This window comes from Acromyrmex echinatior, chromosome 15 (genome assembly GCF_024713525.1).
Source record: "Acromyrmex echinatior isolate Ae372 chromosome 15, ASM2471352v2, whole genome shotgun sequence".
Lineage (NCBI taxonomy): Eukaryota > Metazoa > Arthropoda > Insecta > Hymenoptera > Formicidae > Acromyrmex > Acromyrmex echinatior.
In genome coordinates, this window is record NC_141866.1 from 10,118,031 (window position 1) to 10,135,600 (window position 17,570).

Below are 17,570 nucleotides of genomic sequence, written 5' to 3' on the forward strand. Positions count from 1 at the left end.
TTTAACGAGAAAGGAGAAGAACATTTGTCGTTATCATTATTTAAGTTTACATTTTTATATATAAATATTGAATATTTTATATTATTTGAAGACGAAAGAGAAGAGAAATTGATCGAGTGATCCGGATATGTCATTTGAGATTTTTAGAAATTTTGAGATTTTGAGCAGTTTAGAAAATGAAAGAGAATGCAAGATTAGAAAAGCCCGTCGTTGCGAAAAATGATTGACGGATGATGACGGAGAGATGGAGGGAAAAGTAAAATCTGACATTGCATACAGCAATACGCGCAAGCAATACTCTCTCGTGCAAGCGAAAGTGCAAGCAAGAATGTCGAGAGTAATCGCCACGCGGAGAGAGGGAGAGAGTGAGAGAGTTGGCGGTTTAACCTCACTCACGGCATGGCGATTCGCTCGAGTCTCGTCGAGAGCGAGCGCTTGCATCTCCATCGCGTAACCGCTCGACGTAACAGCCGTAACTAGTACCATTGCCAATGAAAGCCGACATCGCGGAAAGTAAAAGCTGATGAGCCAGTTTTCGCGCGCGCGGCCGTTTTGCGACGAGAAACAGAGAGAGAGAGAGAGAGAGAGAGAAGCGCTATCGTGACGATAGCGTGCAAAGACCGGCCAGTGAATGAGAGCGAAAGACTTTCGCTCATTCTCTCTCTCATTGTTCGACTTTCTGAATTGGTTTAGAGAGGTCGTTGTATATGCGCTGCCTAGAGATGTTTAGAATGATAAAGATTAAAGAGAAAGGGGGGGGGGGGAAGAACGAGTGTTTATTACGATTTTAAGTGGACCATCTAAAAATCTGTACACATGAATGTAACGTTACAACATGACGAGAAAATAAAATAATAAAAATTATATAAATTGAGAACATAAAGAGAAAAACGAAATGTGACAAAGAGAGAGAGAGAGAGAGAGAGACACTCAATTTGGAGAATCTGATTAATGCATGATGTATTGTTTGATTCGTCATTGCGGTTACTTCAATGAATTAATGATAACGCGATTTAGCGTGATTTCATTGCGTTTAATTTTTCAGTGCGTATAATTAGTACGCAACAGTTCATTAATGCATCCCCCCAATGTATCTGATTTTGTACAAACGAGATCTCTCTAAATTTAAAATATTTATTTAAAACAACAAGAGATATTCGTACAGTGTATATTTCGAATTTATATAGTTTCTGATTCGAAATTATCAATTTTCACTGACGAATATTTATGCTTAATTTATTCAGTATTAATTAGAATTGCATGAAATATGTATGACCGTAGTCATTATAATGCTCGATCGTGTCACAAGATTGATTAAAATATAAGGTGTCTTTTCTGATTATGAAGTATCAAGATCATTAATGCCTAAAGTTTTATTCGACGTGAGAAATTATTTATTATGTATTATATTATTGTTATTATATTATGTTAATCGCGCAGTTGACTGGTTATTCAAATTATGATTCAAAAACTTTCCCTTATATTATAAAACTCAATACTGATGGAAAGTGCGTTTGCGAATACGTAACGTCCATTGCAATTAATGACGAACGATACGTCATCTCGCGAAATCGTCAGATATTTGCGTCATCTGCTATGGGAATAAACTCATTTGGCATATGCCTCTTCGGTTTCGTGTTTTCGTAAAACGTTTGCTTCCTCGACATGCTGCACATCGCAAAAATTTTACCTTCGCTGAAATTGCGGCCGTCGTACGAGTCACATAAAATTTTATACGTGGATATGTCACGTAATCATTGTACGTCCAGTTCACACACACACACACAACCGGAATTATTTCTCCAAGAAATTACTGGTCATTACGGTTACCAATCATTATCATTGGCCTTACCTTTTGTAGCGTCGAGCTTCACATACTCGATTCTCCCTTTGCACGACCTTGAAAATTATCCTGCTCGGATTCCCGCGTGAAAAGAAACATTCCACTCGAGATATCTGCCTCTCGTAATCGTATTAAATAATTTTTCGGTCAAGGTCGAGATCGATCCCATGATTTTTCCTAATCTCAATAGCTGATAAAAAAAGTCTGGTTTTACGAAGCGTGCCGTAAGTGTTGTTGTAATTGTCGGATGTTGCGTGTACATAACTCACGCCTAAATTACATGCGTTGAATGCACGAATTTGCATCTGTTACATGTAAAATAGCGCATGAATTTCGCGGAACGATTTACTCGAAACAAAATATTCAAGTTCCTCTGTTTGATTGAAAAGAGTATCATTAAATTTAAATATTTAGTAGTTCTATATCATCAAATTGCATTAATTCTTTAAATATTTTCTGTAAAAATTTTTCTCTACAAATTCAAAAAATTAAGCTTTTCAAATCAGTGTCGTTCGTATAAGAATAAACAGATATATCGATGTTTATTATCGTTGGAATTATTTATAAGGGATATGATTCTGATTGAATTTAAAATATCTCTCCCCTTCGTTTGAAAGATGTGTGATTTTTTTGGCAAATTCACACAAAATTTGTTATTCTTCAAATTCTAATTATAACTTAGATAAAATAATATGATTATGAATTGACCCTCAAAATGACAAAACAAGAAGTTTATTTTTGTAGCAGAACTAATATATCATCATCATCATCATTATCATCATCATCATGATATTCAGCGGGCCCGGAACATTGGCACTGTATATGTACAGCCATGTGCAAAAGTATTAGGCACTTACAATTTTCTCGCATTTTATGAAAAGTTAAATATCTCGGCGAAAAAATCTCAGAGAGGCTTTCGACGACGCATTTTAAAGTGTAAAGATAATTTTTTATTTAGTAAGTCGAATTAAAAAACATTTTAAAAGAAATAAATTGTTGCACAATAAAATTTCACATAATGAAAAATTCGATATCTTTACGAAAAATTATCGTGTGTTTTTCAAAAAGTGCTTTAAAGCTTAGGAAGCCTACTTTTAGATATTTTCATATTAAATTTTGTTTGCTGATGATGAATGATCATTGAACTGTGCATTAAAGTAAGACAAAAATATTGCAAAGATATCATTTTTCAATTTTACGTAACTTAGGAACAAAATATATTATAGACAAGAGATTTGAACGCAGATTTAAAGCTCTATTTTTATGCTTTAAGATGCGTAGTCGAAAATCGCTCTGAGATTTTTTTCGCCGAGATTTTTATAAAATGTGAGAAAATTGTAAGTAACCTAATACTTTTGCACATGACTGTATATGTATTTGTTGTACTTAAAACTAATAGATTTCTATTTGAAGTTTGACAAAAGCGAGATAGAAACAATCTAGTATTTTAGTACAGTCCAGTACAGCGACAAAGCCCATTGATAGCTTTTTTTCCTATAACTTTTGTATACGTGTTGTAACGTTTGTCATCTCGGAAAGCGAAGTGATCAGTCAGTCAATTTATCGCTTTTTTTGTAAGAACGAAAGAATGATTGATCGCTTAGCTTCCTGCCACGCGGTAAACATTTTCGCGTCCCGTGTATAAGAGCCAGTATAAGCAAAATACATATAAAAAAATGTAAATAAATAAATAAATAAAAAAAAATATATATATTAGAATACAAGTTCTAAATTTAACCATTTTCTACGTATTGATTTTGGATCAATTTTGATCATTTTTGCACTTTCTCTACTTCGGATAACTGCGGTGAAAATTTCGACATCTTTTTGACACGTTTCGGCACATCTTTAACCAGTGTTTCTTATTTCTTATCATTACAACCATGCTGTGCGCGTGCCTTGCTGATACACAATCATAGGTATGATCCACTTTATACTGCAAATTTGAAGCATTCTTTGATTGGTCAATTCGTAAAATTCTTTCTTCTGATTGGTCAACGAAGTTAAGTGGATCAGTGTCTCCTGATTTATAATTGTAATGTAAATGTCTTACTTTTGTAAAGATGATTATATAAATGATTAGGTTACATTTTTCTATTAATGATTGAATATGACCCAATATATGCAATAATACCGGTTCAGACAGTAAAATACATTCAAGTTTAATTTATAGCTAAGCCATAAAACTTTAACTATTCGAAAAAGTAACTGTCTGTGATGAAAGCCATTGGGAAAAAAAAAAAAAGATGTCAAAATATATTGTAGAGAAAGGCGTCGAGATATACCTATTGCGCCAGTTGTAAGTCCCTTTTTTCTCTCGACCTTTTTCCTAAACTTTCTAAAAACAGCATGATACAACGGCACGTGCAAGAAATTAAAGCATTTAATGACTGCCACGTTCCAGCTTGTATGTCTATTTTCCTCGAGTAGAATCATTTTAGGATATTTCACTATCGTATGATATTCTGTTCGATTCCGAGTTAGCGTGGCAGAGTAGAACGACTTAATTCTAGATCCGGCACGCCCACTCATTGTATTATTGCCACAAGTCCATTAGAACAATAAAATCTTTCAATATTTCTCTGCTGCCATTGCATTTACTGAACAACTTTTACAATATATTGATCGGTATAAATTTCAAGACAACTCTGCTGATGTCCATTTTTACCAATGTTAACTTTAATCTCGGTTTTATTTAATTCTTGGAACTATAGACAAAGATAAAAGTAGGTTAAACCAAAGTTAGAGTTATAATCTTCATTAGTAGAAATGCACATCGGTATCGATTTTAGTATTTTATCGTACTTACTGTTTGCCGACTGCAATGCAAAGATAGACAAATAGTTTTGATAGATACTATTGGCAGATGCGTCGTTTAAGTATCTTTTCTTTTCCATCGAGTTATTTTTGGAGTTCGGTAGAAAGAAAAGGATCGTAAATAATTTTTGTGAAATTTTTGTGAAATTTTTGTGAAATTTTTGTGAAATAAAATGAAATAAAATGAATAATGAATAAAAATGATAAATATTCATTAATATTTAATATTGAAATTTTTTTCGTACACACTACACAGATAAAAAGACTACTCTTAAATCAAACATAATAATTATATAGGAAATAAAAAAATTTTATTATAAAGTTCAGTCACGGATAATGCTTTTTCTACGTGTAAATCTCTCGAATCATTCGAAGAGAGAATAGTAGCGTAAAAAATTAAATATTGTCCAACACGTGTATCTGTGAATGAATATTCTTTCCCTTCTGTCTTCTTCATATTCAATTACGAAGAGAAGAAAATCGTAATTTTTAAATGTGCAAAATAGAGTCAAATAATTTTTCATTTTATCTACGATTTTAGATTAGATCAGACTTTAGATTCTCTTCTTTTCTAGATTTCGCATAGAAAAACAGTAAAACAATGCGTTGTTCACAGTTTTTGCGCCTTACCCGCGCATCCACGCAGCTCGATCGAGGCTAAATGCGCAACACCTTCGCATTCCAACACATTCGTAACTCAAAAACCACCGACGCGTGGTTTCTCGATGGCTCTACGCTTTTGTCGAGAAAAACAATTTAGCCACAAATAAAAGAAAAAAAAAGGAGAATACAATTCGCGAAGAGAGAGAGAAAGAGAGATAGAGAACGAGGGGGAGAAAAGATTGGCGATAAATCGTTTTTCAATGATTTCTCGTATACAATCTCATATATTTTTCTCTCTCATTCCTTTTCTCTCACTGATGGACATGTAATAACGCGCGCGTGTATGAATGAGCGCGCAAGCGCAGCTCGCGATATTGTAACATTACATTCGTCGATGTATCGCGCGCGCGCGCGCACGCACGCATTCACGCATCGCGAAGACGCATATAGAGGCATAGATACGTCACGAGAGCACACCAGCACGTGGTCTCGCGGTACCCTATGTGGGTAAATGTGTCAAGGACGTGCGAACTGGCCTGCAAAACAACGATTCGCGTTTCGTGGATGTAACATTATTGTCTCTCTCTCTCTCTCTCTCTCTCTTCTCTCCACCCTTCTCTTTCGCTCCCGCTGTCTTCTGTTTCCGAGACAAAGCAAATGGCGATTTTTGCGAAATCTGAGAAATGGGTCACGCGCCGAGGACCAAGCTTTTTTTTCGAAAACCCTCTCACGAGGGTTCTTCTCATTCTGCCTAAATCGCGTTTACTTTCATTATTTCGTTATTGTCGCTCGAATTGATGAAAAATTGCCGCTTTGTCTCAGGTACATTTGTCTAGAAAAGGGAAAATCTAGGTTAAACAAATATCGCTCCGGGTCACTCCATCGTGCGAACGGCACGCGAGGCGTAAATAATCGGTGACAGCAAAAAAGAATAGCTTTGTTACGTTGGTATTTGTTTCCGTCGGTAAGATCTTCATAATGCCTGTTTTGGAATGCCTGAAGCTGAACGCGCTGATTTAAGTGCTCCGCATTTTCGTAAACGTAATACAAAGAGAATCTTTCTCTCTCCCTCCCATGGCGACAGAAATTCATTACGTTAATATACGACGTGTAATCGCACAATCGGTTAGATTTTACTTTTAGTTTCGAAAATGGGATTGCGGAGTGGGGATGGGCCTTGGCACACTTTGCACACCGAGACACACACTGTTGGTGGCGAGAGAGCGCGAGTGCGAGAGAGAGAGAGAGAGAGAGAGAGAAGAAACAGAGACGCCACACATCGGTACGCTCGTATTCTCCGGGACGAATATTACAAGCTATGATTCCGCAGCATGAAAGTAATCGCATCTCGAGAAACGAGCGCTCTTATCGAAATCATCCTTCCCACTCTTTATTAATAACGTACATTATTGTCTGTATATTTTTCTCAATTGGCCCAGCTGCGACGAGCGTGTTATCCTGTCTGCGTAAATTACCTTATGTCCTTTTAGTGTCCCAATTCAGAAGATAGATTGTTTAAAAAGAAAAAAAAAACATTTTGCTTTTTCTAAAAAAGAATAAGCCTTTAAACTTTGTCAAACTGAATTGTTACGTCGTCACATCAATACTTGACTGAAGATTCATCGGAACCTACGGCCCTCTTCGATACTTAGGTTTTATCGATATGTATGCGATACTTAATTGCCGTATGCATATAGTTTTATCGATTTATTAATATTTTGTCCTCAAAAGACTACCGGCACATTTTTTCCAATACTCCGATAGGTAGTAGATATTACAATGTTCTCCGTGACCTAAATTACCTCAATTCAAAACAAGTTATCTGAGTTTCTGAATCTGGTTCACTTGTTTTTTTTTTTTTTATCTTTTATTATGCATCTCATAATCAGTTTAACTGCAATTTGCATTGTCTTGGTTCAGTAAATTATTTCAGTGCCCTACTTTAAAGTACAACTCGACGCTTCCTTTTTTTTTTCTTTAAAGTAAGGCCATTCGATCTTATCGGATGTTATTGGATTTATATCATTATCATTATTTTATTACTTGTAGCAAAAGATAAACAACGTATCTTTCTAATATCCGTAGGTCAGTATTAGATATCGCGATCTTTTTTTTATTTAATTATTTATCTACTCAATTAGCCGTATCTACGTTAAATGAAAATATTTCACATTTCTTTCGGAGGAATCTACATTTTTACTCGTCACCATTGATAATAATTAGATCAAGATTCTTCAATGTGCGGATTGGAATGTGTTCCTTGGCAAATTTCGAACTTCTCGCTATATACAGATTTTCTCGAGATGCGCGAAGTATTCTCGCGTGGTCCATTTCTCGCATCGCCGCGACAATTATTCCGATTGACGTCGCACGTGGACTCACGCGCGCATCCATTTGCCCGCGGAACGTTTAAAAGATCACTGCGATGCTAATTGACCTAGAAATCAAGCGTAATGCCGATAATGGTCGCATAATTTCAGTCTATACGGGTAAAGGACTATATGTCGCGGCACCGTGGCAGGCCTTGTCACCGTGGCTGTCGTTATATCGTGTCGAGTCCTCATAAACTCATGTAACGAGTTTACACCGCGAGTCGCGAAATATACGTGTTGTACACGTATAAGCGTAGGGTGTAATATAAATACGGAGGAGGAAGACGAAAGGCTCAACTCTCGCGTCGCGATACGTACGCGATACTTTCGCTTACGACGAATCGCTTACTTCGTCTGTACCACTTTGTCTATAATTATTCCTCTCTCCCTTCTGGGTGCTATTAATCGCTCGCGATAAGTAAACCGATGAGTAAACTCGCTAATACATCGCACCGCGTCGGCGGCGGTGAGAGCCGATTCTGTCGACGGTACGCTAAACGATATTATTATTAATTGGAGCGTTGCAATTGTATCATATTACGTAAGGCCGTGACACCGAATGTGACACTTCGGAAATTGACGAAACTTATTTGAAATAAAGAACGGGACATTTTTCTCTCCCCCTCCGCCCCTTGTTTTTCCTTTTCTTTTTTTTTATTAACTCACAACCGACTCGCTGCAATTGCACCCGGTGCCGTAATACTCAAACGCCGCATTGCGTAACACGGTGCATAACCGTGTGCCGAAAACGCGACACTCGAAAGTGAAACCGAATCCGTCCGATTCTCCGCTGCGACGCGTTGCAGTTAATTGTCTGCACTCCGCTCCGGGAGCGCACGCAATTTTAGCAGCGCAATCGCGGTACCGTTGTGATTAAAAAAAAAAAAAAAAAAAAAGAAAAAAGAAAAGAAAAAGGGAAAAGGAAAAAGATTCCAGATCTCTAGCTCTAGCGGACGCGGACGTGCTCGTACGTATAGTGACTGCCAAACACGGCGTTGCGCCGTCGATTTTTACACTTTGAAAGTTTCTGGGTCGCGGCGTGCGGATGGGCTTTCACTTTCCTCCGTTTCTTCTTCCGTTCCGTTCATTCGAGCGCGTTCTCTGTGTGCTGGCCGCCGAGGGCCCTTTTCGTTTTCGTTTGACCCTTTTTCATTCGCGACAATTCTTATTCCACCTGCGTCGGCGGTAGCGCACCATCGAGACCCTTTTTTTTTTTTTTTTTTTTTTTTTTAAGTAGATACTTATCCGGTCGACCTAGCCGGTAAAAATAATGCGTGCGTGCGTGTGCTCGAACGCGGTGTGCTCACTTCCGATCCGCACCGGTTCGAACAAAAGACACAGACGCTGTTTAGAAGCACTGTGGTACAATGAGGAACGGAAGTTCGATCAATCATGTTTGTATTTTTTCAGTGGGGGATTCGAGTCACGGCCCTCGTTTACGTTCAGATCGCACGTCGTTACGAATTTTGCGCAATTCATTATGTTATTTGAATAAAATGATCTTGTAATATAAATATTAAATGCTTTTTAAATATGACTTAATAGCGTTGACATAAATGTTGCGTCGTTACGGCATAATATTTTGCAATAATTACACACAAAATGGTTTTAACGTCTAAAACCGTAAAAACGTCAAATATAGAATGTACGATATTATGAAAATTTCATGTTTTGAACGCGATGAATATTTTAAGTAAATAATAGCCGTCGAAAAACTCTTTTATGAAAGAAATATGAGATGGCATTTTAAAAACTTTTTATTGATATATATATATATGTGAACTTTTTTTGATATATATTAATTCTGTATTCTGAAGATGACTCAAAGCTAAATCGAAAACGTTCGCCTTTTTGAAAGAATCAGAGTATATTTACGAAGCTTTAAATTAAACACTCTTACTTACGAATAATCTACGCACCATGAATTGCTTTTTTTTAACTATATTATATCTTACATTTTTTTATTTCTATTGACGAATCCGCGTTATGTTTATCATTTCCATGTATAATATTTCCCGACAAATGTTCTTTTCTACCATTGTAGATTTACTTTAATCTCGGTTCACAAACTTACTTTTTATCTTTTTCTAGGTCTAAGAATTATACTCGTTTCTACCAGCGTAATTTAAATCTCGGTTTAATTAATGTTTCATCTTTTTTTTTTAGTTTTAAAAATTAGAAAAAGATAAAGAGTAAGTTAAGCCGAGATTAAAATTAATCTACAGAATAAAAATCGACATAAGCAAACGCAGAAGGAAAGAACGTATGCGTGTTTCGTAATGAGCTCTTTTTCTGGAATTAACGTTATTGCTTTCACGTTACGCTTCATTCTTTACCCACATCCTCGCTTTTCTAAGCACTGCTACCGATCTCGCTACGCAAATCCTTATCGAGCTTCCTATACGCTTTCATGTGGTTTTCGTGTTATTGTGGCTTGGAAACGCGGACGAGTGCAGAGGACCAAATCGGGTTTGTTTCAGGCGCTCGATAGTTATCATAAGAATGCTCCTATTATGGAATCGATGAGACATATTTATTTCCCCGAAATTATTTCTCTCGTAGTATTCCTGTAGACACGTTATTACGTATTCTCGGATGCTGCCGAAAGCGACGATCTCTCGTAAATTTTTTCTTCTTTTTTTTTTCGACGACGCGATAGACTGTCCGTATCCACAGTTAGTTCTTACATATAAGACTGTCTCAAATACAATCTTAAGATATCACGAACCAATCAGAGAGAGAGAGTTAAGATGGTATTACTCAAGATGGTATTAAAATAAGAACCGACTATGAATATCGGCTTTCGAACGATTCTGCATAAATCTTAAGATCAACGTATAAACGTGGTGAACTCCTAATCTCGAAACCTGGTGCACCCTAAGTGATGACAACGATGACAACGATGACAACGATGACAACACGCTTGCGATACTTCACAAGACGTGCATTCATGTACATACAACGCGCGCGATCGCGTGTTGTATGTGTATGTTGTATACTTGAATGCGTACGTGTGCGTATGTGCGTGTATGTGTATATTTGTATACGTATGTACGCGTTTACAGCAGAAACGCTCGCTCGGTCACTCGTATGGGGAAGAGTGCGAGAGACGGCGAGTGAATAAATGAGTCGGATGCGGGAGAGGGGAGGAATGGGGGGAGGGGCGCGTGCGAGGAAGAGAGAAAGTGAGAGTGAGCGCGGCGAGAGGGGGAGGGACTGGGCAGAAAGAGAGAAAGAGGCATATCGCGCGGCTTTCGACGCTGAGAGGTAGAATAACGTCAGTGCGAGAGATATGTATACGAAGGTGGTGTAAAGGGGCGCGAAGGGGGATAGGCGAAAGAAAGACGCACGCACATCGGTGGAGGAAGACGAAACGTGCGAGGCAGCGGGATAAGAACAGGGTTCGCGGGAAAGAGACGACGATGACGGCGAGAGCGAGAGGGGGCGAAAGGAGGATGAGAGAGAGAGAGAGAGAGAGGAGGAAGAACGAGACGGAGACGGAACGCGGTGTACGTAACGAGAGGGAGCGAGTCGCGGCTGCGTCATGTTCTCGACAAACTGGGTCAGTAGGTCTCCCCACCGCGCTCCGCGTCGCGCACATCCATCGCTCGTACACACGTATGCGCGTACACACATACGTACACACATACAGAGACCCCAGAGACCGTGTGAGGCGCTCCGCGCTGGTGCTTGTCTCTCGGGGAGTGCCAACGGCGTTGCTGTTGACCCAGCCGCGCGGCCTGTACGTGTCTCGTGCCCGCGAACGCTTACCCGCGGCCGCGCTTCTACCTGACGATATATTCCTGCCGACGAGTGCCGGTTCACCCGTCTGCACTTTGAAAGCAAAAGTCGCTTCTCTCCGCGAACGGTTCGCACTTGGCGCGCGCGCCGCGCTCGTTCCTCCTTCGTAGTCTCTCTGTTTCTCGCGAGCAGATCCCCTGCGTCTTGTCTCGAGACAAGAGGCGCGAAGAGGCGGAAAGAAAAAATAAAAAAATAAAAAAACGACTCAGTCCTACTCTCGATACGTTCACGGAATGTGTCTTACGTCACTCGCAGGACCGGTCGTTTTCTCAGTCTTTTGCCGGCGGGATACTGTGAGGTACCTCTTTTTCTTTTTCTTCTTCTTTTTTTTTTCTCGTTCGCATACACGTATAGCGCCCGATAGTTTAACACTATTATACGATTTTCAAAAAAATCATCTGCGCTACTAAAAAATTGGATCCCGAAGAGCCGGAGGTCGGATACGAGACGCGTGTTCGTCGCGCGTAACGAAATTTTGAGGAGAGGAGGTGAGGACAAGGCGAGGTGCGGCGAGGCGAGGCGACGCTCGCGGAGCGGACAATATTTCTCCGGCCGACATAGACCTGGTTCCGTAAGTAGGTCATCCCCCGCCACAGATCGCGCAACCTCCTTCTCGGCGTCCCCTCTGGTCCCCTCCACCGATACCTTCGACCGCGGCGCGGCGCGGCGCGGTAATACCGTCCGCTTCGCCTCGCCTCCTCTCTGCCGCGCGCGACCGCGTGCTTACTCGCCCTCCCCCTCTCTCTCTTTCTCGCTCCTGTCCCCGCGCCCGCGCCAGAGACCTCTCAGGCGGCACCTCCACACCGCGTCCGCGTCGGATACCTACCTGGTCGCCGCGGCGCGCGGTGGCATGCGCTGCTGAATCACTTTCACTTATGCCGTGCGCTGTGTTGGTTATGCTCCGCGCGGCGCGGCGCGTCTCGCTCGCTCCACTCGCGTCGTTAACTCTCTCTCTCGTTTCCTCCTTCTCGTCGCCTCTCGGCGTCTCGCTGCCCGTCGGTAAAGGGACACGCGCGCCTTCTCTCCTCTATACCCACCGAAACGCTGAAGGAGCCTGACAGTAGTGCGCGCCTCGGCACCGCTCTCCGTGGCACAGTTTCGTTCAATTTTCCGACCGTCCGTATCAGTCAGTGGCGTGTGCTTGTCCGTTGTCATCATCATCATCACCATCATCATCATCATTATCATCTTTGTCCTCCTTCTGCTAAACAACGTCGTTCTCCTCCTCATCACGCGTCAATGAACGTCGCTATATAGTTTTCGGAAGTGCGCTCGCTGACAATAAACGTGTAAACGTGTAAACGTGTAAACGTGCAATCGGCCGCGCGTATCGTGAGATGAGAGTGACGATTGTGTCGTAAGAATACTGATAGCAGCGGAGGAGCAGCAATCCGACATACCTGGACGACGCGCCACAAGGAAACGACGTAGGCACGTCGTGGGTCGTCTTCACCGTCCTCACCGTCCTCACCGTCCTCACCGTCCTCATCGTCGTCGTTGACGACGTTGTTACCACCGCGCGCTCGCGGCAATACGTCACGTATGCCGTGTGTGTCTCGCAAAGGCGGCCTCCCCGGCGGTCTCTACCTACCTACTCCATGTGCCGACGGTAGGGCAGCGGAGGGGAGGGGGCGGGCCCTTCGGGAAAGCAACGAGCCGAGAGGACAACTAGTCGTACGCAGATAGGCGAGCTGTCAAGTCACTCTGGTTGGTTCCGAGTCGACTAGAGAGTCGACTATTCTCGTTGATCACTCGCTCGCTCGATCGCTCATTCGTTCGTTCGTTCATTCGTTCGCTCGCCGGTACTACATTAGTCACCGAATTACAGTGCGTGTGTTCCGCGCCTTCCTCCGTTCGCGATAATACGATCGCGATTACGTCGCACGTAGAGCGTGGTAGACCCGTCGTGTTTGTTGACAGTCGTCGGCAGTTTGTATACCTCCTCGTGTGATCGCTGCCGCATGTGTGTCCGTCTATCTGCCTTCATCCGTGGTGCACGTTGGACTTAGTGTACACGGATAGACGTATTCATCGGCGTACAACGTGAATCTCATCATTCGCATCGTGCTCGGCGATAAGTTGGATTACAGTGCGGATACGAGAGGAAGAAACGACGACGACGGCTTGAAAGGGAGGCACCTTTGGGGTGTTTGCCTTCGCTCGACTGGATCCGTTTCGACAGTGGCGAATGTTCACGCGGATACATTCGACGATTGTTATCATGCCTCGGACGTAGTCCCGTCGATTTCGACTGACAACTTTGTGTATCCCGCGTATATACGTTTGTTGGTGCGCGATGGTTTTACTCCGTAAACGTGTGTAATCCGTGCGTGGATGTGTGTGTGTGCGTGCGTGCGTGCGTGTGAGAGAGAGAGAGAGAGAAAGTGTGTGTGTTTGTGTGTGTTTGTGTGTGTGTGTGAGAGAGAGAGAGTGTGTAAATGGTGATCGATATTCTTATTCGTGCCACAGGGAACCAAAGTCGAATGTGTGTTCCATCTTTCCGCGTACACCCGCTATACAACTCTGTTCCTCTTTACTACGAATTGTGCCGGCATTTTCTTTGTTAACGTCTACGTCATCGTTACCGTCGTCGAGGACGACGTCAGCGGGTGCTCCAGGTTACTTTTTGCGTTAGACAACCGGTGCGTCGTTGTTCTCTCGCGATCGCCAATCACGGATCGGTAGCGATGTCCCGCGAACATGACGAACTAAACGGAACAAATAGACACGAATATATCCAGTTATACCCTCAGATATAAATTATTAACATCTTGAAGAAGTCAGCTTGATCAGCGTACACGACGAATACGTACTCGCTCGCAACAGAGTGCCCAGAAATTCGATAAAAAGATCTTTCAGGAAGAGAGAGAAGCGTTGAAAAAAGAAATATATACATATATTTATATATATATATATATATACATATATATATATATAGAGTGAGATAGAGAAAGAGAGAGAGAAAGAAAAGATAAACTAATCAAAAGGAACATTTTGTATCGTCGCGTCGGCCGCATCTGAGAGAGGGTGGGGGTGGGGGGGGAGGGGGGGCTTTTAAATAGCCCCGTTTGATATATGTGCCGATACGTGAGCACGTCCGTCCGTCGTGCGGTGTTTCTCGCGCATGGGTGATATGTTATTGGAGATGGAGCAGCATTCGGGCCTGATATCCCTGAGCATGTCGCCGTTCCACCTGAGTCCGCAGGGCAGCCCGCAAGCCGCCGGGCAGCAGCCCCCGCAGCAACAGTCGCAGCCGCATTACGGCTCGTCGGCTTATAGCAGTTGCGCGCAGAGCTCGCCATCGCCCATGTGCCATCAGCCGCAGTCCCAATCGCAACAGCAGCAGCAACAACAACAAATGTCGGTTCACAATCAGCCGGGACAGTCGCAGGGTATGTCCAGTTTCGAGGCCGCCTTCTTCGACTCCGCCCCTCTCGAGGATCTTCGGTGTCCTATGTGTGGTCACAAGAACATATCCAACTATCAGCTCGGTTTGCAAGGTCTGCTCACGTGTGAGAACTGTAAGAATTTCTTCAAGCGCAACGGTTCACCGTGCAGCAACAAAAAGGTCTACACGTGTCTTTTTCCTCAAACGGGGAGTAACGGCAGCGGCGGCGGCGGCGGCGGCGGTGGTGGCAACGGCGGTGGCGGTAATAGTGGTAATAACGGGGGTAGTGGTAGTGGCGGCGGCGGCGGCGGTGGCGGCGGTGGCGGCGGCGGCGGCAACTGCGGCGCGTCCTCGGCGCTTGAGATCTGCGCCAACAAGAAGGTGTATACGTGTCTGTTCCCGCCAACAGGAGCCGGAAGCGGTAACGGAGTCTGCGGCGGTACATCCACCAGTCTAGAAGGTAACGGCGGCGGCGGCGGCGGCGGCGGCGGCGGCGGTGGAGGAGGAGGTGGTGGTTACACCGGCAGCAGCGGTGGCGGCGGCAACGGCGGCGGTACTGCCGGAGGTGGTGGTCCAGGCGCGGCTAACGCCACGGTCAGCGGCGGAGGACCGGCCACCGCCACGGGAAGTGGCAACGTCGCCGCCGGTGCGGTCCCAACCGGCGGCGGTACCTTGTGCCATCCTGGACTGGGCCAGGTCGGCATCGTCACCGGCTCGATACCCTGCCCGTCCGATTTCCCGGATACTAAGGATATCATCATCGAGGAGCTGTGCCCTGTGTGCGGCGATAAGGTGTCCGGTTATCATTACGGTTTACTCACCTGTGAGTCCTGTAAAGGATTCTTCAAGCGCACCGTCCAGAATAAGAAGGTCTACACGTGCGTCGCTGAGAGGTCCTGTCATATCGACAAGACGCAGCGGAAACGGTGTCCCTACTGCCGCTTTCAGAAGTGCCTCGAGGTCGGCATGAAGCTCGAAGGTGAGTCCTTTTCTACTTATCGAATGGTTATTATCGATTATTACCTAAGTAGTGAACGGTCGAGTAACGAAACAATTCGAAGGTAATTTCGTTTAAAAACTTCCCCTGACGTTCTTTCTGTCACTGCCTGTGAGAGAACAGAATGTTGTCAACAAATATTTTGTTTTCATTCGCTGTTTGTTCCTTTGGTTGACGTATATTTATTTTCGAGTATGGAAATGTGAACTGATAAAGAGATCATTTTCAATAAATTAAAAGAAATTTCCATATTACAAATATGTGACAGTTATATTATAATGAGATTATGACAGAGAGAAAGAAACAACAGTGATCGAACTAGAAGCAGTTGAATAAAAATCATTTGTATAAATACTTTCATCAAGCGGATACGCGAAGAATATCTATGCATTTTTAGCGTTTTATGTTGTTTATGTAATAGTAAACGTTATTCGATGCCATTCATAATACATAATTTGAGAAACGTCTGCGATAATTCTATATTGTGATGTCATTGAAAAGCGATCTCCTAGAAAGCACAAAAGGAAGCGAAGACAATTTTTTTTTCAAGTTGCGAATTCTTTTGGTGTTTTTAATAGAAAAAGATGTTGAACAAAATAGATTTACCAAAGTATTTACGTATCTAATCAATAAACTCGATTCTTGGAAAGCAGTAAAAGGAAATATTCGGGCCAAATAACGAGCATTTAAAGATGCATCAACATAATGAATTTATTCTTGAAAGAGAATAATAACATAGGTTTCTACTATATTGAGTCTTAATCAGTCAAAAGCGGAAGGATTATATCATCGCGTATGAAATCAAAAATAAAAATAAAATCAATAAAAAGGAAAATGAATAAACATACAACATAAAATTAAACCGCGTAATAAACGAATAAAGCAAAAATAAATCTTCGTCTCTTATCAGGTAAATAAATAGCGAACGGTAGTTAATTAAAGCAAAATTGAATTGATATAATGCCAACATATATTTAGGTGTAAACAAAAGTTTCTCAAAATTAAATCATCAATTCATTAAATCACCCAAGAAACGAATATAGATTCGTAACTCGTTATATGGATAATATCTCGTGAGAGGATTTTATCAATGATTGTCTGTAATAAAAACATTGTTTTATGTGCATACGTAAAGTTAGAAAAACCTAAATTGAATTCGATTGTATACACTTAGCTTACTGATGAATATTAAAACACAAATTGATGTAAAGATATGTATTTATATAAAACTAAAGAAATCGGTTAAATCGTGAAATTCTCAATATATTTTATTATACTGTTACATAAAATATGTATTTTACAATTCAAAGTATTTACATTTTATTTTTACATTTAGATTAAATCAGTGCACATCGGTTTTAACTCTAGCTATATACACTGTGATCCCAGAAACCTCAATGCAATTTGCTAAATCGAGATTTTTTGGTGTTTCTTAACTTTTCTTTTTCTTTGAACTTTCTACATATCTCGAAGCTCTTTAAGAAAAGTCTATCGATTTTTATACATCATGGACTTATTCCTTAATCAATTTTTTTTTCATCGATTGAAAAAAAAAATTAATTGAAATATGTCCATTTTTACTAAAGTTACGATAACAAATGTGGAAGGAATCCCAGATATCTGAGTGTGTATATATACCATCTATCAAGAATAAAAGAAAAGTATGTATAACTAGGATTAGTATGCACTAATGCATCGAACGAAAATTATTATAAAGTGAAATAGATTTGAAGAATACTTCACATCTAA

General features: G+C 41.6%; 1 protein-coding gene across 1 annotated transcript in view; it reads left to right on the forward strand.

Moving 5' to 3' along the window:
• Nucleotides 1-8,809: 8,809 nt before the first annotated feature.
• Nucleotides 8,810-17,570, forward strand: part of ftz-f1 (ftz transcription factor 1) — a 38,857-nt gene continuing 30,096 nt past the window's right edge. The window contains exons 1-2 of the mRNA XM_087413918.1: nucleotides 8,810-13,725; nucleotides 13,906-15,803. Coding sequence (XP_087270044.1) covers nucleotides 14,561-15,803 — 1,243 coding nt within the window. The 5' untranslated portion in view covers nucleotides 8,810-13,725; nucleotides 13,906-14,560. The remainder of the gene's footprint in view (nucleotides 13,726-13,905; nucleotides 15,804-17,570) is intronic.